Source organism: Amblyomma americanum, chromosome 4, assembly GCF_052857255.1.
Source record: "Amblyomma americanum isolate KBUSLIRL-KWMA chromosome 4, ASM5285725v1, whole genome shotgun sequence".
In the NCBI taxonomy this organism is placed as follows: Eukaryota; Metazoa; Arthropoda; class Arachnida; order Ixodida; family Ixodidae; genus Amblyomma; species Amblyomma americanum.
In genome coordinates, this window is record NC_135500.1 from 164,404,183 (window position 1) to 164,432,055 (window position 27,873).

The 27,873-nt window shown below is 46.6% G+C and overlaps 1 protein-coding gene across 1 annotated transcript in view; it reads right to left on the minus strand.

Annotated features, from left to right (window-relative positions):
• The window catches only part of LOC144128612 (cell adhesion molecule Dscam1-like), a 452,661-nt gene that overhangs the window by 323,082 nt on the left and 101,706 nt on the right, over positions 1–27,873 (minus strand). The window contains 1 exon segment of the mRNA XM_077662147.1: positions 8,295–8,627. Coding sequence (XP_077518273.1) covers positions 8,295–8,627 — 333 coding nt within the window.

Genomic DNA, 27,873 nt, shown 5'->3' on the forward strand with positions numbered 1-27,873 from the left:
TTGCCTTTTCTTTCTGCACTCTCTCTTTATGGAGCTCTTTCTCTGGGTTAGCGGCAAAACTACGTACATTCGAACCGCGAGCCAAGCCCAGGTAATGAGATACGCGCGCGTGTGCGTTTTCAGACACCGGAATTGACCCGCCGTGGTGGCTTAGTGGTTAGGGCGCTCGGCTACTGAGCCGGAGTACCCAGGTTCGATCCCGACCCCGGCGGCCGCGTTTCGATGGAGGCGAAACGCTAAAGGCGCCCGTGTGCTGTGCGATGTCGGTGCACGTTAAAGATCCCCAGGTGGTTGAAATTTTTCCGGAGACCTCCACTACAGCAACTCTTTCTCTATTTGTTCTTTTATTCCCACCTTCCTCCCTTCTCTAACGGCCCGGTCCCGGTGTACATCAACGCCACCGTTGTCTAAGTGGCGTTGTGTCCACTGACATATGTGAGACAATTACGGCGCCATTTTCTGTCTTCAAAACCCGATATTCATTTCCCTCTCACCATTGCTTCATTGCTTATTATCTCCTGTTATCATTGCACTGCCAAAGTGGCAGCCAGATAATGAACCTGCGGCATTGTCTTCACCCCTGACGCGTCATATGCGCCGAACCATCACGGAGTGGTGGTGGTGAAAACTTTATTTGAAACAGGGGAGTTTAGGACACGCAGGTCCTTGGCCCCCGCACGGCGCATCTGCACTCAAACGTTCATGTGCCGGAGGCTCATGACACTGGCAGCCCGGCCTATGGCGATGGCTTGCTTGACCGGAATGTAAGAAAGCCTTAGCGCCCAGAGTTATCTACAGTGCGCTTACACATCGATATCCGATGGATCCCAGCTGTTACGTTCCCGTGCGCCTGATTACCAACCCATAACAAATTCTGGTGGCAGGCTACACACAAAAAACAACACAAATCAACAAACACAAAACATGCCTAGATCAGTTGTTGCTCTCTGGAGAGAAGCCGAGCCGCACTAGCAGCGCGGCTCTAGCTGCACAAAGAAGTTGCATAACACCATATATATCCAGTCGGCAGGGTACAACATCAGGTTGTGCAAACCATATAGCAAGCTTCGTTTGACGCTCTGAAAGGATAGATCCATGAATCCTCTGAAACTGGCTGCATAACTCTGCATTGCGGCTAGTTTTTTGAGAACACCGGCCCGAACGTTAGGTCGGAAGGAAGTGTTGTTACGTAAGGCTCTTCGTTCATACTCGAAACAGCGTGGTTGCGGAGATGAAAGACATTTTGTGGCCAAATCTATCTCATGCGAAATCTGTATTACGCAAAACAAATCAACATGTGCATTTTCATTGCTTAAATCCTGTCAACCACCTGAATTCGAGCAATAAACATATCAAATCTCACAACAGCGTTTCCTCTACTCGCTGTCTGCAGATAACCACGGGGATATCTGCGCATCAGCACAATGAACGCACAGAGCAAATTTTCTTTCGCGTGTATAGATCATTTTGACAGGCTCGACGTGAAAGCGAACTGTTTTCTTTGAGGGCGAATCTTATGCACACAGTGCATTTCTTAGAAAGAAGAAATTCAGCAACAGTGAAGCGGTGAATGTAGACGAAAGGCCTCCGGCGGAGTCCGGGTGGCGTGCTTGTGACGAGGTCCCGTTTTTGCGAATAAAGGGGCGACACCGAGCGTAGCTGACTGGAAGCAATCTTTTTTCGTCAAGATCCTTTTCAGGGACTGAATAGCCGTCGCACATGCATGAAGGCTTCTGGGTACTCCACGTCCGCTGCAGGCGGCTCCGCTATCCTGCGACGGCACTGAAGAAGCACCGAACCGATCCAAACCAATCCAAGCGTACACCTCGACAGGGGGCAAGCTCTCTTGCTGTGCATGAGTCTTCACGGTCAGTTCATACGCAGTGGAGGCTCTGGGCTCGAAGGGATCGTGGCAAATTTCTTGTAGAAACGGGAATTCACTGGCTTTTCTCTTCTAACAAGCATGAATTTATGCTTTTTTGGCCGAAGGGCGAAGCTGCTTGCACTTTTAGACGCTTCGCAGAAAGGAGTAGTCATAAGATCGGACTCATAGTTTCCGAAATATTTGTGAAGAAGGAAGCAAGTATGCAGTGTGCACAAGCTTCACGCACGTTAAGAAAATGCAAGAAAAGAAGATTTACCCATCTTTCAATAAAAAAGGCAAAGAAAAAGAATTCTGTTGAAAAAAATGTGGGTTTTGGCGTATGTTAGAAAAGCTTTTGACATTGAATACTAGGTGACGTGCAGTAAAGGTAATGAGTGGCATTTTTTTGTTTTGGAATCGTAATTATATTTGCAGCGTTTTATGCACGTGTGGTTACTTTTCCATAACCGCAGCGGTGCCTAGCGGTTTGAGCATCGCATGATCGAAGGTGCGAGGTTTGATCCCCATTTCCGCCGTGTACCCACCGCTGAGACAATTGGCACAAGCTTTCACTAAGCTTGCACACCTTGTGTATAGTTGGTGGTTTGTAAGACAATGTGTCATCTTTCTAGCGCACATAAAACACACGGACAGAGGGAGAGCACACACCACGGACGCAAGGAGTAGACACCACGGAGCAGACACCAGCGGCCGTGGTGTCTACTCTCTCTCTCTCCCTGTCCGTGGGTTCGGACACAACCTGGTGCTCTTCTTATCTTCGGTGAAATGCTTGTGAAATGGGCCGTTGACCCCACCTTGTGTAGAGGGAAATATTTTGCGTCATGGCTCTTTTCTCTAAAGCTTCCCTCGGCTTTAAAAATCATCATAATGTGTTACTTTTCCATGCAATAGTGCGCTATTCTGGTCACGTCCAGTGTTTAATTAAGGAGCTTCGAGTGCTCTTGGTGTCACAGATTAAGATAAAAGAGGGTAAACATTGGAAATGAGTTTTGACAACATGGTTTGAAAACTGAACTGATTGCCGCCAGTAAACGTCATTCACTTTTACGCCCCTTATCTGTGGAAAAACAATGCGCCCTGCCTACGTAATGATCAGGGGACGCATTCATTCAGCTACAGCGCTGCAGTGTTGACAGGAACACCCGTCTCCTGATCGATTACGGGACCCGAGGCGACAGCTTTAACAGCGGCGTTTCGGGACCGCAAACATTTTCACAGCGAAGTTAGTTCTCGGGCGTTGTTGGTTGTGATGGCGAACCGGATATAAAATGCAAAAATGAGGTGACAGCGCCATGCAATTGCACGATTTGTGTCTAATGGAGGTCATGAATCAGTTTTGCGTACCTTACATCACACCTACCAGCATCAGCAGCCAGTGGCCGCCTCGGAGAGGAAATGAAAGCTAATTCCTGAAAGCCGAGACCAATATAGGGATAACTTCATCGCACTTTGAGGGGGAAAAACATACGTTCTTTCATTCATGCTGAAGAGGAAAAGCCAAGTGTAGTCCACTGCATCTAGGTGGAGGGTATTGGCTGTTTGGTAGTCTTCTGGATAAAACAGATAAATGTTCAAGTCAAGCGTCCGAGGCACCGGAACCCATAACTCTTACCCGGAAGGAAATCCGTTCAAGAGAACTGTTCACAACATAATGCTGCTAATCAAAGTAAAGTTCCCTGGAGGAGTCCACCCATGCTAAAACTGTGCTCTAAAATTATGGCCTTCTGTTGTTCCTTCTCTACCACACACCACGATGGCTTAGTGAATATGGCGTTCAGCTCCCTAAGGCCGAATTCTTGAGAGCGAATCCCAGACGTGGCGGCAGCATTCCGACAGAGGCGCAATGCAATAATACTCGTGTACTGTGTGGTGTGAATGCACATTAAAAAACTGCGCGTGGTCGAAATTAATGCGGAACGCTCCACTACAACGTGCTGTTATTTTACTTTGCACTGTTTGCCTTGTGACCCACTCCTGTATGAGCCTGTATTGGCTCACAGTATCTGTATCATAAAATAAATAAATGAAAATAATAATAAAACGCCACGTGGCGCTTTTGGAGGTTAAGTACCTCTTCCCACGCAGTGCCATTCCCCGCCGTCCTTCCCCGGCGTTCAGAACAACAATGTTTTTGTTTTTACCACGTGACGTTGGCGTTGGCCGTATAACAACATCTCTTCCACGAACCAATCGAGAACAGGGAAAACAAGGCGGCTAGCCCCAGCGTGTCCTGGACGCAGAGCACTCTTCGAGCAATATCGGGTCCGGGCCGCCTTAGCCTCCACGCTGCGCGGACTGTATATCTACGGTGATGTAATCCGATTGCCGCCGCTGCTGGAGTTGACAGCGTCGTGAAGGCCTCGTCAGGCCTGGCCGGCTACGGCATCATTGGGCCGCCGCACGTTGCCCTCTTCCTCGTGTCCTCTCTCTCCCCCCCCCCCCCCCCCCACATCTCTGGAGCCCACCGCAACGAAAACGATCATTTCCGCCCACATCGGGCCGTCGTTCCTTCCCTGACTAAGGGCAAGCTTGTGCAGACCACTTTGTTCGCGCCCGATTTTTTTTCGCTTGTTTTTTATCCTCTCTTTCGTATTCTTCAAGCGTTACCATTTGTGCCCAACAAGCTGACCTAAGCACTGTTTTTCTCATATGGTATTCGTTCATGTTTAATTTTTCTTTCTCTCTGAGGCCCGCCTTTTTAGGCAGCCGTCACATTCAGTTCCAACTTACATAATATTCTACCTTTTATACAAGAGCGGCCACAGCGGTGCGTTGCTAGTATGATTTCGTTTCCGAGTGAAATACAAGAAAAATTTTCTTTAAATTTCGGCACCCTCAGCGAATCTGCTTTATACTAGTTTTAATGCAAGCGAACATTGCCAAAAGCAATGCTTTATGTGGGACACAAGCGATTTCAAGACTTCGCACCACAGCTACCAAGAAATGAGCCTGAAGTGATGGGCTCCTGCAGACGCTAATATTTAACATAAGGAGCGAAATTGGAAAAACATCGAAATGGAAACAATTTTTTGTCACTGCTGGCAGGTTTGGAAGCAGGAAGTCAACTCTTTTACTTCTAAACAGGATATTGCTGAGTTCAAATGACAGCTTCTGCCTAAATTTGTTTCGCCACGCGTCCGTTCTCGCTCATTTTGTGCCAATTTCAAACTATATCGATAGTATGCTGAAAACTTTTCACACTACTCCTAGAATTGTGAGATCGACACTGTGGACTAAGTACGAAAAACAACATCGAACATCGTGCAGTCTGCATTGTCCACCATCATGGAGGCGCGCTGTCACCTTCGCTAGAATAAATTTTATTGCCTATGTTTCTCTCTCTCTCTCTCTTTCACACTACGGCAATCAAGCCGGACCGCAGAAAAACACGTATTCATTATACGCTTTCCAGTGTTTCTACGCTCTAGCGAAAGATGAACCATTGTGCGGTGAGTTTCGTGGAACCTTCGTATGTTCGTACAATTGCCATGAGGCGTCCAGTGAGCCGTCTATTCTGCAGCAGGTCCAGCTAACAGTGTGGTCCCTGCTCCACGTGATTAAGAAAAAAGGACAGCAACCATTCCTTTTGAATGCGTGCACTGTTTTGTGTGCCTTGTTGATAAAGTTAACAGGTAACCGTGTAATTAAATACTGATTGGATCCCCCTCCTCCTCTTCCTCCCCCTCCACCCTGGCCTCAAAAAAAAAAGGAGTGATATGACTAGCGCATCCAGCAGAGCCTGGCTTGATTTCACTGATATCTGAGATTTGAACCATAGCGCCATTGTCTGCTAGCCTCAATCTATAATAAGGACGCAAATTCAAAGCCTAAAAACGTAGCGCTGGTGTGTGTGTGCGTGTTGGTGCGTGCGTACGCGCGCGTGTGTGTGTGTGTAGGTTTAGTTTTGTTTATTGGGGTTTAACGTCCCAAAGCGAATTAGGCTATAAGAAACGCCGCAGTGAAGGGCTCCGGAAATTTCGACCACCTGGGGTTCTTTAAAGTGCACTGACATCGCACAGTACATGGGCGTCTAGAATTTCGCCTCCATCGAAATTCTACCGCCGCGGCCCGGATCGAACCCGCGTATTTGGGCCGGCAGCCGAGTGTCATAACCACTCAGACACCGCGGCGGCTATATGTTCGTGTGCGTGTGCGTGTGTGTGTGTGTGTGTGTGTGTGTGTGTGTGTGTGTGTGTGTGTGTGTGTGTGTGTGTGTGTGTGTGTGTGTGTGTGTGTGTGTGTGTGTGTGTGTGTGTGTGTGTGTGTGTGTGTGTGTGTGTGTGTGTGTGTGTGTGTGTGTGTGTGTGTGTGTGTGTGTGTGTGTGTGTGTGTGTGTGTGTGTGTGTGTGTGTGTGTGTGTGTGTGTTTTATTTTCAAATGCTGATAGCTAAATACCCGCATTATTACTGCAGCAGAGAGTGTTTTTTATCTGATACAGCAGCCGTTATCTTTGAGTCAGACTTTTATAACTTGTAGCAGAGTAACCAGCACTAAATATACTGAAATATCAACAAATCAATAAATGAATGAAATAAAAAGTGGCCTTTGGCTACTCGTATCTTTCCAGGTCACGCAGCAATGCTGTCAGAGAGTGCTGGCCTTCCCCATTGAGGTCTACTTACATACCTCAAACTAACCTTAATGAACGTACATAGAACTGCTCGCAGGTGATTATCTATCCACTGAAAAAGCTTTGTCGTAAAGAGCACGATTTGCACGGATGTCATCGAATTTACATTGTACAATAGTCTGCGTGGATACCTGTGTGTGCTCAGGACCATCAATATTGACTTAACACTCGTGCTGTGCAGTGTTTGTTCTCGAAAAGATGTGAATACTTATTTCCGAAATTTGGCGTTTTGCTGCATTCGTTAGTACTGTTTCTTTATTTCTATTACTTTTTGGCCCATCTCCTTCTCCTAATCGATACCCTGTGCAGTGGCCTGTGTTGCAATGTAAATGAATAATAAAGTACGCTGATTCTTTTTCGCATTTCTGGCACCAATACTTGCGGTCAGAAAAACGAAGCGTGGCGTAGTGAGGCCAAAGAGCAGATTGTAAGTGCAGGTGACCGGTTGAATTTTTCCGCGTGAGATTAATTTAACGGTTTATTTTGATCAGTGAGAGCCGAATGCTTATTTGGTTTCATCACCACCGAATATTAGTGTGCCTTTCTGATTGGCGTAATTGGAATAACTAGTGTCGTCACCACAAAAAAAAAAGGACTGGTGAGCCAGCCAAAGCCGCTGAGAGTTGCCGTGAATCATTTTTGTTTTCTCATTCCTACGCAAGAACGCGCATTCTGAACCCATAATCTTTTTAACTTCCATTTTCTTAACGCTCGCTTGCACTTTCATGTTTCTGCGCTCCTTTTGAGTTACAGTAAAATAACCAGCAATTTAATTCTCGCGTACACAAGAGGCAACAACGTGCCCTGCCTAGCACTTGCTCCTTCCCCATAAAAAGCACACGCCTGAAGATCCAGCGTAAGCACAGACAGCTTTATCTTGGGACTGTTGATTCTCAGTCCATGCCTTAGTTAAGACTCAAACTACTCGCAATATTTTTTTTGCCAACTGAGACTAAACAGCTGAAAGTTTTTTACAGGAGCTGCATCAGACTACATGTAACAGGGCGTGATGTAACCTACAAACAGAGTTTTCACTTTTTCCTGAATGAAAACTGCCTGTGGTTACATTTGGCTGAATCAGCCGCGAAAATAAGCAAAACGCGAGCGTAAATGTCATCTGTATTTTTTTAATCGCCTTTATCACCCTTCATTAACCATCCCCTTCTTCGTGCGTTCCAGGTTTCTGCCAATTCTAAGACCGGCGTTCCATCCAAAGGCTACGAACGTTACTCAAGTCGCGAGGCACTGGCTGCATGCACAGAGTGGAACCGTGATCTCTGGAAAGAACTACACATGGTCGGTGGAAGCTAAACGTACTGAGCGGTGGCAGGTGAGCAGTTAGCAGCTGTCGCTGTAAAAGCAGCTGGAAGAGAGAGACGGATATTTTTTTAATTTTAAAGGAGTGCTCATCGATGCCAAAGATTGGTTGCACTTTTTTTTCAAGCGCTGTTTATTGCCTCAGGGCATTCAAGCCTGATTTTAACAACCAAATTGTTTAAGAGATATGCGTGGTTTCAATTTTTGCAACCGGTGTTCTAAAGCTGCATTTATTAAGCAAACGGAGTTACCAATTTAAAGCCAGTTTTCGCTAGCTGCGTCTTTGCTCGTGCTGTTGCTTTTAAAGCAGCTCTTTATTTGCTCTCACTTACTCTGTTTCATGTTTCAAATGTGCCGTGTTCTTACCACCTGAAGCAACCAAACGAGCGGAGCAAAAGGCATACAAAGAAACACCTCGAAGCCTACTGCGTTGATTCCGCGCTTGGAAGGTCGGACACTCACCGGCCCTGACTTTCACGTCTCGGCTGGCCACGGAGCCGACGTTGTTGGTGGCGACGCACCGGTACAGCGTGGCGTGCACGTCCTGGCGGAAGTCCTTGGGAGCGAACTTGGGGAAGACGAGCGACCCGTCTGGACGCACGTAGCGCAGGCCGGGCACTTCGGCGGCTGCCACTCCGTCGGGCAGCTTGATCCAGCGCACAGACGGGCTGGGTCGGCCCACCGCCTGGCACGGCACCGCGGCCTCCTTGGCGTTGGTGAACTCGACCAGACCCGGAGGCTCCTCCTGGAAGCGGGGGCCCTCCTGCTCCGAGGACCACCCTGAATCAGCGGCAACTGCGCATAAAAGACACAAAAGAAAGTTAGAGCTCGTGCTTTTGGGAGGCAGTAGAAACACCTCATCACTATACGACAACAGTGGTATGAAAATTGGGTTGGGTATGCGAGTGGATTTCGGGTACGACCTTTCTGAGAAATAAAGACCCTAACGGCTTTGCCTAATGATCATGTTGTATAGTTCATTATCTATTGCCAGTGCTCAAAGTCAGTTGATGTTGAAAGTTTAGCGACCACACAGAAAAAAAAAATTACGGAACAAATGACTGTCAGAAACAAATGAAATGCGAACAAGGCATTTGAAACACGAACAGCAAAATGAGCAGATCTTAGCCGGAGGTAGCTCAGTACTAGCGGAGGTTAATTTGCATCTAAGGCGTAAAGACTCACGTTTAGGAGTGTTAACCAATATCTCTCGTATTCTCTCGCCCCGCGCTGATATATCTGTGTTTCTGGTTAGCAATACAGTTGCCTCATTTGCGTGTCGTTTGTTGCTATAGTACAGCAAGCGGTACCATGGTACAATACCGTAGACGGGCCTCCTTCAGCTCTCTGAAAGTTTGGAATTCAACAGGTGTCACATGTGTTCCAGTATATATATATATATATATATATATATATATATATATATATATATATATATATATATATATATATATATATATATATATATATAGCTTTAAATGAGACCCTTTGGGCTCTTTATTCTAGACAAAGGCTCTACATTGGTATTATTGGTAAGAAGGCCCATGTACTAAAGGAAACGAAAATTGGAGGGGACACTTAAGCTCCGCCTTAAGGGTATAACGCGATAGCGTTAGTAAGTTAATGCCCGTATATGCCGAATTGGTCATTTTCCCGTTTATGTTCATAGATCCCTGGGAGTCCTCATGCCACCACTGTCGCAGCACTGCAGGGTGCGGTTAAGCGACGCACCAATGCCCTGCGATGGGAGGTGCTGCCACCGATGAGGATTCTGCGACCTAGGCTGCTCTTCCCGAGCAATCTCTCGCGAGCAGTGATTACTTTAAGTGCCACCTGCTACGGTGATCAGTTTGCTCACGATCAGATTGGCAGGTTGCGATGACGCCACAAGGTCACATGAATGACTTAAACGTAGCCCACCTAGGTTGCTTCTCCGGAAATTATGCTCTCAAAACGCCGACGACGCCGGATATTCTGCAGAATCGAACCATTAATGCTGTCACGTTAGAAACATCCAGAAAGAGCAAGCAGTAGCCGAAATCAATATCTCTTTTAGTAGACGGTGTTTCAGGACCACAACTGCGGGGTGGGGGGAATATCCTTTTGTTTATTTCGAGCACAGGCTACGTCACTCAAGATGAGGCTGTCAGTATGCTGTACAATGTCGTGGATGCTATTTTCAGCCAGAAATTGAGCAAGCTCCGTTCCTTAGTAGTGTCCGTCAACTACCGGGGAAGGTCTTCGTTCCTTGTAGCTTAAGTCCCACTTCCTGTGATCGTCTAGTTCTTAAAGCCATTCATCCTGGACACATCCACAGAAGGCGCCGAAGGTCCATGACAGCGGCTGGCGGCAAACATTTTGATCATCTGCCGACAACTCTATCTTCTCGATAGCACCATCGACACGTTGCCCACGGGTAAGGGCTGCCACAAGCCCATTCCTTCTAACAGCACATCCTCTAATCTCGTTAAGATATTAGGAAGGAAGTGCTCGGGGGAATAGGGGCACGTGTTCTTCTTTCTAAAGAGGACGACGAGATGGTAAAAGCTGGAAGGAGATCACAAAGGAGCAAGGTGAATAGCAACCTCTGTCTCCCGTTTCTTGTCCGATCCCTCAGTGTGGGTGTATCCCATCTTTGAAAGGCTAAGAACAACACCAACAAGCTAGGGGAGGAGGAGGAGAGGGAGGAGCATGAGGAGGAGGAAAGGCAGGGTGGGGCCGCGGCCAGTGGCCGACAACCTTCATTTCTGTCAGTGGGCGTGGATCTAGACCCTCCAGCGCAAGGCAGAGCGACTGCCTTCCGGCGCTATAGGAAGGGCACTCACAAATATGCAGGGTATAGCCTCGTCATACCCGCAGATGGCACAGCCAGGGCTATCAGCCATACCGATAAAGCTAGGGGAGGGTGGTGGCATCTGCTCTCCTCTGGTGAACGCTCTACGCATCTTGTGTCCAGTGCATCTTGGTTCGCTTCATTATGTTCCTATTGAGAGCATATAACTCCACAGTGATGTCTGGTATTTTGTACTTTTATGACCACTAAGCATTCCGTGTAAATATGGGCTTCTTATTGAGATATCACGTTATTATAGCCTGAGCGCATCACGGAGCGCATAAAGCTCCATTACTAGAAAGTGCGGAGAGTCCGAGACGTTTTCCCTATGTGCGATTAACTCAGTGCGTATCCTGCTAGTACTTGCCGTTCTTCCGCCTTTTTCTATGACCAACACATCCGTAAAAGCTATGCATGTTACTGGATTTATAATAACCTCATGAGTGTTGTCAGCTTCTCTTAACGGCTGAATTCAGAATCGCGTGCTCTCATCTGTGGTAGTAAAATGTGATGATGCTTGGATGGCATGGCCCTTATGCGCCTAGATGGCATTTCGCGCGGCGTGGGTACTTTTCCCCCCGGTAGTATTTAAAACTCAGGAGGTACGCCTGGCCGGCAGGTTAGTTATATCCTTGCAAAATACAGTCGCTTTCCGCCCAAAATTTTTGGTGAAACGTGCAAGCTTAGCGGCTTCGTTCCAGCTCTTTACATGTACCACCAGTAGAATTAAAGTGTTCATAAAGAACGCTATACTCCATGACCACTTCTTCTGGCAATAAAACTGGCACTACTGTGCCGAACCACGCACTCTTTTCCTGCGCACTGAAATGTAGTCCCAATTTGCAGCTTTTAGTTTTGTTTTAAAGCGTCGTATATTGCAAATACTCGTTATTTGAGGACAATTTCTAACAAAACTGCTAAATTTAAAGGTTATAAAGTGATGAGAAAATATTTTTCTGGAATAAAACGAATATTCTAAGCTAGTCCGGTTACAAGAAGATTCCAGACATGACCCAAGTTGCACCATCGACAAAAAGAAATTGCCACGCTAACAACAACTCGCTAAAGGAAAAGGCGCACCTTCGTGCGGCCCAATTATCGGGCGAAATTACACAGTTGGGGGCGCCTCACCTTTGCAACCTTCCCGTCATTGTCAAGAAAAGCTATAGTCGAGTATAGCCTTGCTAGCTTCGTTATTTCGGATCACTGTAAATTGCCGCACAACTCCCAGTTGCCTCCAGTCCCGCCGGAAGACCACTGACTGACGGCAGTGGCCGAAGACAGTGCGATGAGGAGGATTCTTGAGAGTAACGTTTCAGAAGTTGCATAACGCATGCGAGAGGAGTAAATTGCTAGTTACGATTCAAATGCCTTAGTAAAATGTATTGAAGTCTGAGGGTAAATTTTTTTTTGGCAGGAAAGTCAGGTATTTCGGTGCCCTGGAAGCGCGAAAAGTCCAAAGCGGGGAGGACAAGAGTCTTCCTGTTTTGGGGATTTAGAGCTTCTAGTTTCCAGTAAAAGCCCAATTTCATGTCTGGAAAGGACAACCAGTGCCCTGAAGAGTACTTACTGAGGCTGTACACTTATTTTTGATCAATCTTTCACCAACCTCTGACCCATTTTTTTGTCTAGATACCACTTATACAACAACACAACTTGCCCCCGGCAATTACTTTCAGCTCCAGGGGTCGTATATCCTAGCATTTCTTTTCATTCTCAGCCATTGGTCGAGGCTTCCCGCTGAATTTAGGCGAGGCAAACGGCACCAATCACATAGAATCCGAAAAAGGATAAACGAACCGAAACGTTACAAAAAGGGCCCTTTACTCCTTACAGTCACAGCCTAGTTAATACTGCTGTGAACATTTTGGAGCAGCGAGGCAGGTATACATGTGCGTAGAATTAGTGAGCAATGCAAATGAGCAATGAAGGGTTGTCCAAAGACTGGCCTTCATACCACAGAAAACATAGTCACTCTGGTTCAAGTGCCTCGGCACATTTTATCCGCTTGCGTTTTCTACGTAGTCTTGGCGCCTTGGCGCGCTTTTTGAATACCTTGGTGAGGGCCTCTACGTGCACGAACTAGAGAAAGCTTTCTCGTCTAAGAGCTTCAAACCCTCACTGGTAGTGAATGTCTGATGTTTGTATTATGTAAAGTATGTATCTCTATTCTGCCGTTTAGGCAGTTCGCGTTCACACAAGTAATTGCTAACAGGGCTACTAGTCATCCTGATCTAAATGTGAGCGACGTATTATAAATTCTTTCACGAAACAGGGCAGGAGAGCTCCTCTTGGTATTTAGGAATAAAGCATACGCCAAGAAGCGTGCTGCGTTAACAAAGCTCTCCTTACATTGTACTATAGTTTGACACGAAACCTTCTACAGGTTGAATGTCCGTTGTCATCGCGGCCTTATTTTCTAGATTCTGGAAATCAACAACCGCATGTATTGAAAAAAAAGGAAACATGCTTCCGTATAGAAAAATAAAAACCAAGACAATTTTCAGCAACGTTCATTCTAGGTACGTGTTCACTGGACTTCTTTTTTTTTTCGCCGTCTCAGCAAGCGACACCAGTGCTGAGCAAACCGGAAAAACGGGCTTCCAGTACGCACTTGGACACGCACAACAAGAATCAACCATCGGGTTGTCGCAGCAGCAACAAACGCCAAACAAAACCAACTGTGTGACCTAAGTACAACCACGGCGACGAAGCCGCACTCGGCAAAATGAAAAGGCAGCACCGGGGGACCAAGCGCGGGAAGTCATCGGGAACGTCTTCTTTCGCTGTTCGCTCGACAACAAGGGGACAGGCTTCGGTGAGCAGCAGATCGTCTCAAAGCGAAAAAAAAAAACAAGAAAATAATAACAAGCAACAACGAACGGCGCTGATGAAAAGCCCGTGACCCATCTGTATCGGCTTGAGTGTTTGTTTGGCACAAGCGCTATCGCGAGAAGCAACAACTGTACTCATCGCGGCTTCCGGTCAGAAGCAGGACGTCCTCTCAAGCGGGCGCTAGGCTCACGATTTTGTTCTTGCACGAATTCTGGCCCGTTTCTGGTGCTCTGAGCTTGAGCAACCGGCATCGACCAACAGGGAGCACTGACGGCACTTTTTTTTTGCGCCGCTGCTTAGGCCAACCGAGTGATCCTGTTAGACGCGGAGTTGGTCTGACACGCGCAACCAAAGGAGCCGATAGGATACGCCTAGAGCAAACACCGCGAAGGAAGGACCGCTTGCGATTCTCGGCTCCTCGGTTAGGCTCGCTAGCTTCCGTGAGGAGTGTCCTCAGAGCTACCGGAAAAGATTCGTCCTTTCCTATCCTTCTAGATTCCCCCCCTCCCATTCCAACCTTGTCGACCGCCTGGGCTCCTCCTTTTAACGCCGCTGTGTGCCTCCGGAGACCAGAGATCCGGCGCACGGAGAGACTGGCGTTGCGAGTGCGATACCCAGCCAGCCGTGTCAAGCTGTCTGTCGACGACAACTCGAGGAGATACAAGCGTGAAGATTGCGCGCCTCGGAAGAGCCCGGGAAGCGTCGGAAAGCACTGTGGACACGACGGACAGCCCAGCCGCCCGGTTTCGTCTGCAAGCGCGTTTCCGTTGCTAATCGATCTGATGACCTCCCCCGACCCACTCTCTACCGTACTCTTTCTGGATCGCACGCAATACGGGAACGTGGAGAGGTGGTGGTGGGGGGGCTCTCTTAAACTTGACGCTTCCCCTTTTCTTCCCATTTTTTTTCTCTGTGTTTGTCTCAGAGTCGGAGACAGTGAGTGACTGGGAACCTTCTTCAGACTGGCCTTCTCTTGCTGCAGCGTGTACGGTCAGTTCGTCTGTTTTCAGGCTCTGCCACTCGTCGAATGCTCGGCGAAGGACGCTGTTAGACAAAAGAACAGCTCGAGGCGGGGCCACAGCTTCGTTCTGTCTAAAAAGCCCACTTGTCGAATTGCGACTAAGGCGCAGATAGAGCGCAATAGAAAGAGAGATAAAAGGAGAGCTAGTGAAAAAAAAAAAGGAAGACGGAGTGCGTAGTGCTCCGTACACGTCGCTGGAGCCTATATACGCTCCTCTATTCTCTTCCTTGCAAGAACAACTACGGTGCTAAGATTCCGTTTCTGTTTGCTTTGAAGGTGACACCGAGACGGCTGAAATATCGACTCCACTTTGCCGCCTCTCGTTTCAAGTTAAGTCACGCTGTTATTTATTGATCGCTTTGGCCGCCAAGTTCCTTCCCACGATGAATAAAAAGCACTTCAGCTTCCCTCTCGGCTTCCTTTTCTCCGGAATTTATACCATTTTTTCTCTTTCGGTTCCTAGAGTGATCGGGAACTCAAGTCCGCCTCCGCATCACATTTCGAAAGTTCGGCCGGTTCACTCGAGCGGGTAATTCTTTTTAATCTAGTTATTGATAAATATAGCCTTGCTAGGGGTTTTGTTTGTAATCTTATTTATCGCTACGGTTTCTTGCCCGTATCTAAGATGAATGAAGACTGGCGAAGTTATTTTGCACTCAACTCGGTCGCTTAATCAAGGCAACTACTAATTAGATATGGTGCGAGAATATATTTTCCTTCGTGCCTGGTATTTTAACGCTGAGCAGAATACGAAGAATTGCTCGTTGTCTGAGAGACTAACCTTGGTCGTTAGGATACTGTACGTGGCGTCGGGGCAGGAACCTAGCATAACTGCGTCTTAACACACTCTAGAAAATGTATGTTTAACTTGACTGTAACCAGAACCGTTTTTACTTTTAACAGTATAAATGGAATGCCAGAACATATAAGAGGAATCGCCAAATGAAATCAAAGAAAAGCCTTTAATGCCCTGTGATCGAGTCTTTGTCGCTATTCTTTGCTGCTAAAGCAGGTAGATTTACACGTTCGCATGAATAGCCTATGAAGCAAGTAAAAATTTTGTGAAAAATGATAGGTTCTAATTCGAGAAAAAAAATAGCTACTGGCTTTATAGATTAAAATGTACCTAAGCCTCTCATTTAGCAATGCTTTAGTTCTGATCTATTCTTATTAAGTTAGCTCATTTTTTTGTTTATACTGCAATCCCAGGAAAGTATTTGCGCAGTGTAGGCACAGAGAAAACAGGATACAATACTTCACTATATGTTGCCGCATTTCTCTTTTGTTTATAAGTTTGAGGAAGGTTATAAACTCCTTTCCGGAAAAACAAAAAAGTACTCCGAAGCTGCGCCGCTTAGAGTCTTTCCTTCCATAAAATGTTTTCATCTACGTTAAAATGTTACCAAAGTAGCGTATTACAGTGATTAAAGACCTAAAAAAGCGCGACATAAAAAAACCATTATAAAGCGAAAGTGTAAAAAGTCGCATTCTATTTCTTGAACAAGAAAAATAGTGAGTAAACACTCACGTGCCGTTCCACTATATGCGGCCGAAGAGCACAAGAATCCAGATGTTCATTCAAAAAGCCCCAAGGCACCTGCCGGATGCCAACAGTTGCACGTATCCTCTCAAAACAGCGCACTATTCGGGGGAAAAAAAGAGAAAAACAAGTGAGCTGCGCTCTTTTGCACGCACCGATAGCTTCCAACAGCATCAGTTTATCGCCGTCCTTTCAGCGGCCTTCAAAAGAGGAAGCATTCCGGGAAAATGTTGGAAGCGACTCAACACCGGCATCAGATACGAGACATACAACACATCGCTAAAGCATGCCTCCAGGTCGCGTTTCTTCTTTTATCGCAAAGCACAAATGCTTTGCCGTGTGTTCGTTTTTCTTCCTTCTTGTTGTTCTTTAACTTCCTCCAAAAAAATACTCGAGACATTCTGGCACAAAACAGGAGCTGTGCACGTAAGAGGCGCAGCAGAGCTGTTTGCTCCTTCTTGTCGCGTCTTGTCAAGTTGTCTTTCTAGTTTCCTCCTCGTCCACCCCTCGTGTTTTCTCCCGCAGGGTCTCATCTGTTCTACAAGACTTTGCTCGGAACTTGTTCTTGCGGGTCAGCGTCACGCAGCAACGTCGGCTTCACAGCGACTGCTTCCCACCGCATGTTTCGACTTATACCGAGAGCAGAACGTTGTTTCGCGCCTACTTTTCATGCTTCGTGGGTACAGAGAACGAAAAGTCAAGGAGATATGGTAAAGAATGGCCGCTTTGTTTTTGTTCTCCCAGGCGTGCTACAGCTAAGTCCGGAAAAACAGGCTGCTGTGGTGTGGGGCACTAGAGCCGGAACGTGGTAAACGTGGCATGCCCTAAGGGTGCGTAGCATGAAATAAACCAACAAGAGAAATAAGCTTAGATCTGACGATCTTTACGCGAGTCTATTTTTCAGCGTTGCACTGAGCGGTTCCGGGTCTATTTTTAGTATTCGACGGAGAAATAGTTCATGCTTTCGCGAAAGGTAAGAAAAGACGAGTAAGGAAAATATACTTTACATCGCCACTGAAACACCTCGTAAACGCTTTCATGGGGAGGAACCCTCACTTGCCATGAGCCCAACGAGTCTGCTGATTCATGTCTTTGTGGTTTTTAGCGCAGATATTTTTGTAAAGTGCTAAGAATGAGATAAGCTTACAGTATGTGCAGAGAAAAATCGAGGCATGTCAGTAATTCGCCTGAGCGGATGCCGCGGTAAGACGTTGCTTTAGGGTTGAATTGTTATAAACAACCCAGTGAAACTTTATCGATCTGCGAACTAATGCAGGGAAATAGAGCACAGCTGGAACAACCATTTTCTTCTTCAGGAAACACTTGGCCTCGTGGGAGCCGCCGGTGTGGCTCAGGGGTTATGACGCTCGGCTGCTGGCCGAAAGGCGCGGGTTCGATCCCGATCGTGGCGGCGGAATTTCTATGAAGGCGAAATGCTAGAGGGCCGTGTACTGTGCGATGTAACTGCACGATAAAGAACCCCAGATGGTCGAAATTTCCGGAGCTCTTTCTGGAGTCGCTTTGGGACATTATTAAGCCCCATAAACCATAAACTTTGCCTCATGCATCACCTGTATAAGGAGAGCCAAACCTTTATCCTGGTCTCTGAGTGCCCCAGGGTCTCCCACGCTCAACTCGTTTTGTTTCCCGAATGCGTCCCCTACGTTTTGACCTCGTTACCCTGTGGTTACGAAGCGTAATAGAGATAGGGACATTATCACTCCGCCACGTATCCAGACGCACATCACAAGCGGGAACATGGGGATCATTTGCCCACGTAAGGTCAATCGTGGTGCAGCCGGACAGAGTTCTGACTGCCACAGTAAATAAGATGGGGTCGTTGTGGAGAGTGAAGTGTGTCTTATTTATTGCGCGCTTGAGGTTTGAATCGTAACGCATGTTTTTCCTCGACTTCATTCAGTACGGCGCGGGTTGAAATCGCCGCCAATAACAATAAAGTTGATCACGATTGTGAATTTTTGTGGCGCAAGGGAATCTTGGGCCAAATAGCGCTCTTGCACAAGGTGTTTTCGTTTTCTCATCATCACCATCATCAACATCAGCCTGACAACGCCCAGTGCATGACAAAAGCCTCTCTCATATCTGTCCTTAACCCTGTCCTGTGCAAGATGCGGCCACCCTATCTCCGCGAACATATTATTCTCATCCACCCACCTGACTTTCTTACACCCCCTGCTAGGCTTGCCTTCTCTTGGAATCCACTCGGTTACTCTTAAGGACCATCGGTTATCTTGCCTTCGCATTACAGACCCTGCCCAAGCCCATATTTTCCGCTTGATATCGACTATGATATCCTTAATTCGTATTTTCTCTATTACCCGATCTGCATTCTTGATACATCTTAAAGTTAAACCTATAATTTTTCGCTCCATAGCTCGCTGCGCTGCCCTTAACTTAAAGGGGCTCTGAAACACATTGCAAGGAGAGCACATCAAATGGCTAAATCCCGGCATTCTGTTCTCGTGAACACTGAGCTAAATAATGCACTTCTACACGCAGTAGATGACCCACAATCACGCTCGAAAGTTGGCAAGCCCTTACCGGCGACTTTTTCATGTTCGCACCCTCCTCCGTGGCTCGCACATGCGTATACAAGTTTAGAGATGGCTATTGATTGTATTATTTGAGACGTCAGGCAGCTACCGTGACCACGGCCAATAAGCCGCGAGCGCCAGCGAGTCAGGAAGCTCCGCTCCCGGATGTGGAGCCAGTGAAGGAGTAAGGCCAACCTTCCAGCGTGCAAAAATTGATGAAAGGAGAGAGGCGCGAAGACGCTGAAATTCACATTTTGACAAGAGATAACTCAGCTTCTACAAATGGGTGTTAAAAAAAGTTCTTGCTGGATAATATTAGTGAAGCGGCATGCTTTAACATCCCAAGCATACCACAACTTCATCTGAACCCCTTTAAGGACCCCTTTAAGTTGCACCCTTTTAGTATGCCCCCACGTTTCTGCACCATAGGTGAGCGCCAGTAAGATACAGCTCTTTTATAATTTTCTCTTGAGTGAAAAATGGTAAACTGTCATTCATGACCTCAGAGAATCTGTCAAATGCGCTCCATCCCTAGGTGGTGCGCAATATTGTCGTCTTTGTTTTCTCAAGGTGGGGTCAATGGCCCACTCTGCAAGCATTTCAGCTCAGATGAAGCGAGCACTAGGCCAGGGGAAAGCTTGTACCCTTTGTATCACCGGTGGGTACCTGGCGGCACTGGAGATCGAACCTCGCTCCCCCCGCATGCGGGGCGGATGCTCAAACTACTAGGCCACCGCTGCGGTCATTAACAACAAGGGGGCCGAGGTGTGCCTTCTGAAGGACTTCGACGTTGTTGCGGAGTGAAGGTCGTATATATATAAACTGACGCAAGCACTGCTACACGGCTAGACATATTGACGACAACACCAACAGCCTTGGCGCGTTGTACATCAACGCCTGCTGTTTAATTCTACACGTGGGACTTGCAGAGACACGAGCACCACGGCATTACCTTTGTTAATGATTCCATGTCACACTCCGCCGTCTTGTCCGCTCACTGTGCACAACGGATGCGGTGTAGTAGGTTACTGGTAGGTTACATATCCTGGCAGTGCAAGGGTTAGAACTAATATATTGCAGAAAGGGCATGCTAACCCCTCCCTCCCTTCCCCACCATCTTGACGGGGAGTTAGCGAAGCAGAAACTATGCCTTTTTGCCAGCTGAATAAGGGCAGTTCCACTGCGGGATCCACACGCAAACTCGCTACAGGTTTATACTTGGCTGTAGTGACCGCCATTGCAACGTTCCAGAAGAGGTTGAAAAAGACTAATGAACAGGTTCTCACTAGCGCTTATGGCTAGAACAGCAGCAATCATCTGGGTTTGGCTACGCTGTATACCATCCATACCCTCAATGAAAAGCTCAAAGAGATTGTGATCGGCCTGCATGTTCCCGCGGGCTGGATTTAACTGGTGGTCACCTGTGAAAAACGGACGTTATTTGTTACTGCGCTGGGCCGCGCTGTGTGTGCACGTCAGCAACGTTGCATGGGTTAGTACCCGCAATAGCAGGGCCCGTGCGCTCCCTTTGCAGGATGGTGGTCCTTGCGAGAAACTTGTGTGTTGCAAGAAGTAGGGCCTATCATGATGAGTGGTTGAGCTGCTGAGGCAGTTAAAGCACACAACATACCTGTGTGGCATTGCAAACAGGAATCACGCTCACCTGTGCACTGTCGCAGACTTACTGCTCGCTATACGGCTGTGGTGACTACGTTTCGGGCTGCATCAATAGCTGCGGTTGTCAGGTTAGAGCGAGAAGCGCTGTGAGTGCTAGACGAGACCCTTGCTTGCCGAGCACTTCGGATCTGCTGGTACATGGTCTACTTTGCAGTTTTGACACCTTATGGCTCGAATGACAAGGCGAGTGTTATGCGCAGTAGTACATGCTACTGCCCTCTTTATTTGATGTTTTTGAACATTTTTACATTTTCTTGCAGTTTTGATTTAATATGTAGTATGAGCACACCGAGTCACAAAGCTGAAAAACGCAACTGTTCTTTAGGAAAACCTAAAGCAGTCGGCAGCGTTTTCCTTGAAGCTCGTGGTAATTGAAAGAAAACAGACTTCGTTTTTTTTAAAGATAAAAGAAAACATCAACTGGCGGTAGTACGCCGGAAAATGCGCCTTCGACGCACTCGTATTCTCGTGAAGAGTGAATAAAACGAAGCAATATTGTCAAAACCTTCACAGCACCAAAAAGTTAGGAAAATGTGAAGTGCGAATAATAAAACCTTAACGAGAGAAGGTGCGCGCAGCCTTTAATTACACTGTGACTGTACGCTGCCCAAAGCTGCTTGTTCAACTCTAAATTGAAAAAAATTTGTTATACCGAGGGCTTTATGTGTGTTTTGACGTAGGAAGCTATCGCGCTTTGAAATATCTAAAGAAAAGCAGTTAACTGCAATAACCAAAACAGTTCATATAGGTACCAGCGCAGGCATTGAAAAGCAATAATAAAATAACCTCTCACTTACTCTGAACGAATTCAACCTTGAACATTCAGAGATATGTGATATTTCTTCTACCTAACGCATTTGAGCTCTTTGCCTAAAATTGGGGGTTAATTACCGCTGGGCAGGACAGAGCTTCAAAGCTGCGTGGATTGTTTCTTAATTAAGCTGGTAGCTTTACGCGAGAAAAACAAGTCTTTTTGAATGACTTAAATTTCTGCAGTCACTCTTTCTTTGCAAGTCTGAATCGAATGAGCATTTCCCGATCGTTTGAAGATCTGCTGTGTCTAAGCCAGCTGACACGACGAGAAAGGCGCAAATTTTTCTATTTATGCTAAGAATTTTCTGTTTCTTTTCTTAGTCTATGGTTAATTTTATAATATTTTCAAAGTAGCTTACGAAAGCGCCGACATCGAGCCTAGCATGACAACAACAAACTCCTCAAAAGCATCCCCCAAAGTGTCCGTTAATGAATAAGTCATCAGCATGATTATAATCTGGGGATGTCGTGAACATGAAACGCGGTTTACGTACAGGGCACGTAAAAGAGTCTAAAACAGTTTAATAATCAAAGAAGTCTTCAAATACTTTTCTGTGCCCACACGCTGGTGCAGTTCGTTATGTAGCGGCTTCTGATAAGCACCTAAAGAAGTGAATGCAGGTGGTTCTGCGTTGTATAAACGCATGTGCCTCGTTCTCCGAATAAACCGTTGAAAGTTGGCTCCTGTATCGCTGTCCTGTCTCGTGTGATGTGTTTTGTAGCGCCCTATTTCTTGAAGTGTAACATGCATATCCAACTAGCCCAGCAACCCCTCATGTAAAGCCCTCAAGGGCCCTTGAGGTATATATAATAAAATAACAAAAACAACAAACGTTACTTAACTGCCTCACTCTTATGTTACAACCAATGTCAGCAAGATAAGTGTTTTCGTAAATATGAACGAGAAGGGCTATCGGTCTCGCACCTTCATCAACTGAGTCAAGCCGAAGAACAAAGTGATGGTGATGAAATCAGTACCACTGCAAGACTGACGTCCAGAACATGAGAGTGAAAGTGGTGGCCAGTCCACACCACGGGCATTAAAATCGCTCATAAATATCGTACCGAGCGCATCCATAAAATGGTGGTGCATAAATCTGGACAGAGTGCAGCACGTCAATGGAAGACCCGGGAGAATGGTAGAAATCATTAATGGTCATGGTTTGTTTATCTAGATGTAGCTAGTAGCAGTCTCAGTTAAGGTCAGAACAGAACAGTAGAGTGACTTAAATGCCTTTGCCATTCCGCCGGCATGCTAGAACAGAGACGTAGCCAGGTGGCTCAACTTCAGAATGGAATACTCCATCATGTCACTGTGTCTCTGCAATGACGATATTGGGTGGACACAATAAAAAGAGGAGCATATTTGTCATTTTTCTGGCATTAGGATTTAGGGCAACATTGTCAAAGCATTGACGTGACAGCCGTCATGGGGCAGAGACATGATTGTAACACAGACGCTAGAGTAAAATTATCATATTGTTCTACAAGAGAGTCAGCTGCTTTAGCCCGCACATACTTAACGTTATCAATAGAAAAAGGCACATAATTTGTGCATAAATTCTATACACGTACGAAAGCAGAATTCTATGAGCGCTAATGACGATGATCAAGACGGAGAATTCTGTGTCTTCGCGCCGCAGAGGGAAGTTGATGAAGATGATGATATGCAATGCACAGCACGCTGCAGTTGTGCTTCCTTGATAAGAGTTGCAATATTTTCTCTCTGATGCCTTTTCAGTTCATGCCCTTCTTAAGGTAGAATCCAGCGGTGTTGCTTTCCCGCGTTCTTTTCTTTTTCCTTTACTGAGTACCGTGAGGTGAATAGCTATCTCTGCCTCGCGATTCTTGGCCGATCCCGCAGTGTGGGCGTGTGCCATCTTTTGAAAGGCTAACAACAACAACAACAACAGTTGTGGTGCACGATGATGTGTGATGCAGTTTAACACTAGGCTTGCTAGGCTGTTTTCGAGCACTGGCCAGCGAAGCTGATTTGTTCGCGCCGCCGTGGGTTAGAATGCCAGTCCGGCAATGTTTGATTTATTTTTATTTATTTATTTCTCTTTGCACAAACCTTTGCAAGATACCTGGCGCAAACTGACAAACATCGCAAAATCGTGCTCGGTGTCCACCCATCGGAATAGTGTCTTCGCACTTAGAGGTGATGATAGCGAAGTTTAACTACGAACTTACTGTCGCGAAACGAGGCAGATGCTTCCCTGCCTTCCCTGTACTCTGGCAGAAAACTCTCCTTTGAAATAAAAAAGTGATCCTTTTAGCTTAGAGGCATTTTTTAGGTCTATCATTTTCTTCGGGAAATCTAGAAGCTTCAAGATAACAGACGCACGTGACCTTCGCAAGTACTACCAATGACAGCTCTCTATTCGAGCGCATTTAATGGTTTACTTATCAGAAACAATGTTCGAAAGCGTGGTCACCAAGAAGTCACTGGTCTGATTGTTCTCTGGCAATGATAGCAGCTTAAAGTTTGGTTTATGGTTTATGGGGGTTTAACGTCCCAAAGCGACTCAGGCTATGAGGGACGCCGTAGTGAAGGGCTCCGGAAATTTCGACCAACTGGGGTTCTTTCACGTGCACTGACATCGCACAGTACACGGGCCTCTAGAATTTCGCCTCCATCGAAATTCAACCGCCGCGGTCGGGATCGAACCCGCGTCTTTCGGGCCGGCAGCCGAGCGCCATAACCACTCAGCCACCGCGGCGGCTGCAGCTCAAAGTGATTTTCCTGCTATGCGAGTGATTTTCAAGGTTATCATCTTTAGCTATCAAATCGTTTACATTTTTTACAGTAAAAGCTAAATTTTATTATGCAAATCGTCATGCATCCCATTCGACCTAATATGCACTGGTGGTGACTCAAGCGTAGATATGTGGGAATCTAAAGCTTCGAACCCGGAATTAAGACTTTGTTAGAATAATTTGATTTCACCGATACCTTTAGCTATATATCTCTGACCACCAAACAACTGAAGGAACATTTCAGATAATGCAGTATCCGTAGTATCAGAGTCCGCGTGCCTAATTCAATCACTTTCAGCAGCATTTATCTGGCAAGGTTGCCTGGCAAGGACGTGTTTATATAATCTCATTGCTTTTAATTTTAGGTTTAGAACTGGTTCCGGGGGCGTTTGAAGGACTGCCAGGATTAATTTCGATATCGCCGTTGCAGAGAAGGCGACAAATGCAGTAAAATGCGTGGCAGCTACAAAGAAACTCCTTCTACAGAGAATATATTCCGGGCTGTTCTTTTCTCTGTGTCTTGTAATTTCTTTTACACAGGCCTACATGCATTGCAACATTCTGAAAGGAGATCTGGAGACCTGCACTGCAATCCCCTTTGTAGGCTTTCCCGCGATGCACCGTGCAGCTACAGCATCGCCTCAAGGGAGGGGCGCATTCCATGGTTAGTTACAGTAACTAACAAGGAAAGGCGCCACAGGCAGACAGCTGGCTGCTGCCGCGCGCGCGGGGCACAGCGTCAGTTTCTTCGGCTGGGATCATTGGCGCGAGCAGACGTGTCGTTCGCGGCTCCGCTCTTCGCCAGCAGGGCGAGGAAGTGGTTGGGAGACTTGCTCCCGTATCAAGTCCCGTTCGGCGTCGGAGTATCCCTTGCCCTAGCGTGGGCGCACATTCGCTCGTAAACTTGCTGGTGAGCCGGACGGCCTCGATTCATTAGCGTATTTTGTTCCTAGCTTGCGTTATTGTTGATGTGACAATAAATGCCTGTTTGTGTCAGCCAGTTTGTCGTTCCTTTGTTCCTTCAGACCAAGGCCTGCCGTGGTCGGCGTGCGCTCGGTAGCCTGCCACGGGGTGGGGTCCGGGCAGCTTTGAACTGTGTCAGCCGCGATTAAGTGGGGAAAACGTATTTATCTCCCCTATATAAAACCCCACATTGCCAGTCAAAAATAAAACAGCCGAGGCATGGGTAGTAGGAGTAGGTCATTGCCGCTCACAGGTTCCTTGCCACTCCAGTCGTATCTGCTTTAGGGCTGCATGAGGCCCATCTCCATTTAAGCACTGTATATGCCTCATCTGTCCTAATAACCTCGCTACGTCCTATAACATCCCTTTGATGCCCATTATGCCTTCGATCACGGGAAAAGACGGGCTTCATGAACGCAATGTTTTATCATAACAAATCGAACCTCTAGAGCATATGTAGACAAACTCCAGTATCTTGCGTACTAACATCAAGAGATACTAATGTAAGCCCTAACCGAGGAATGAAACAAGCCTCAATGAAAGACTACAAGAACCAAGATAATCAGCTTGGAATCATGCAGCGAAAAATATAGACGGTACGGCTGTATTTAAGAATTAATATGGACTATCATATTATGACGCTTAAAAACGACGTATCTTTTGAATGCATATCGCTATTGGTAGCTGTACATGCGCATGGCCTTATCTCAGAATTGCGACTCCAAGCGCTTCAAGGGAACATGAGACCAATCGCGGCATTACTACCTTCATTCTAACGCAAAGTCAAACTGACAAGATAGCCACTCTTCTGGTTCGTTATTGTATTGGCTACATTATCATCTTGGTGTTCTTTTTCTTACTTACTGTAGTTGCCCTCTATAGGTATTTTCAAGTGCTACTTGTCGATTCCAACCACGGAAAGCATCAGGAAGTCGGTAACTGCACGCCTCGTACATAATGTGAAGTTGTTTTTTTTTCTCTCCTCGGTCAAAATCAGTCTCTGCTTGACATAGCAGATACGCAATTCAACGCGCACGTCTTCACCTCTCTCGGGATTCTCCCCATCTCACAATAGCTAGAACACATACTCGCACACGTACACATAGCCGGCGCGCAAATTGCCTCCCGCAAAGCAGGGACCGTCTAGCGAGCCCCTCAACCACTCGCGCTGCTCCATACAAAGCATTCGCTCGTGTAAACAGCCCGAGACAAAGCCCGGGCGCGGCACTCGTTAGAATACAAGCTCTCGCACAGCATTGAAATCAGCTTACTGGCCACAGCCACAGTTTTTGACTAAGCCAGAGGCACGGGAAAAGAGGCGTGGAAGTATGGGAACGGGGAGCGGTTTGAGCGAAGGGTCTTCTCGGAGGAAGAAAAAAATGCTAAGCTACTTGGGCGGAATTCCTCGTTCGTGAGGAAAAGGAAGAAGCGTGCATGTCCTGCATCCATTATGCATGAATCGCGTGGTGGGGAAGATACTCGAGTCTGGGCCGGCTTATATCAGTCACTGTATTCCATACACGCAGTCCACTGTCTGCGCGCTGGGGCTTGCAGAATATTTGTTCTTGCCTCTTACGCGCGGCTATTGAGGTTGTGCGGCATGTCGGGAACAACACACGTGTGGGTCCGCTTAGATGTTTTTGGCTCTGTTGTCTCGTTTTCTTGCTCGTACTCTCTTGCCCGTTTTGAGCACTCGGGAAGGCGGCAGATATGCTGTAATACAATCGCAGTTGTGGAAGTTGCGGTAGTTGCGGTAGTTGGAAGATATGTTCCAGCTGAGAGCATTCTTAACCTTGCATCCATGTTAACGTATGACATTCGAGTGAAACATTTGAAGTTGTAGTAGCGAGCCAAGGGAAGTCTTTTAGAGAAGTCTTTAAAGCTACACCCATGGCAGACCCCTGCGCACATCTCAATGCACGTATGTTTTCGGCGCAGTTTATTAAACATAACTGGTCACTTCTGTGGTGTCATTGAAATTCGAAGAGTACTCTATGTACTCCCGTGCTGTCACTATTTCAGCAACTGCGTCGCAATAGGGCCACACTAAACACCGTTTGAAGCTTGTCACCTCGTTCGAATCAGCTTCCTGCTTGCAACGACCTTCTTGCTGCTACAAAGTTGTTCATGTTTACCTACGGGATTCTTTCATAATTTTGATATAAATAAGCAAGCTGCCTCGTACGTGTCTAAATGTGCGTCATAAGGCATATTGTTGCATATTCCTTAAGGCACAGAGACCCGCAGCACATGGCACAGAAAAGTCCTGCACAAAGACCTGCTGGACCTGCGGCTGCAATTTGTTTTTGTGCGTACGTTCATGTTTAAGACCAGACTTGAGAAATATATTTTATTGTTATTATTATTAGCGATTTTATTCACAACAAAATCTAAACGGTAGGAAAAAATGTTGCTAGCCGCGACATCTGCCATCGAAATGCGAGGCACCTGGCCTGCTCTTTTCATTAACGCTGGTAAACTGAACTTTAGTTCCGGTCTGAAGATGATGCTGCACTGACCACGAGAAACACAGGAATCGATGCACGGACTCGTCGGATAAGTATTTGAGAAAGTAGATAATGGCACAGTAAACGCCCTAATCAACTAGAGAGTAGTTTTCTTCGAGTTTTGTAGCACTTATGATGCGTGAAATTGCTACCTGAGTGAAAATTAAAAAAACCTAATTGTTGCACCAAATGTACACGCAAGTTCAGATTGATTATTGACTCCATTTGAATCAATGATGCTTGATTCGTGTTCATGGAATATTCCTACTTATTCCTACTTATGGAATGGGAGAGTTAACAGCTGAACAAAGACGATGTCAGGTAGGCATCCCAAAACAAGGCGAAAGTCGCTAATTTTTTTTGCCAGTAACCCGTTTTGTTTCGGCAAGACTTAGCCATCCAGCGCTTTAATCTGTCAATATATACTGTCCTAGGAGACCGTATTATTCTCTGGTGCCACCATGTGGCGCATAGCAAAAGAAAAAGTCATTGGCTCCCGACAAGTTAGTGAAGTTCTGTCCATATATTCAGTAACTC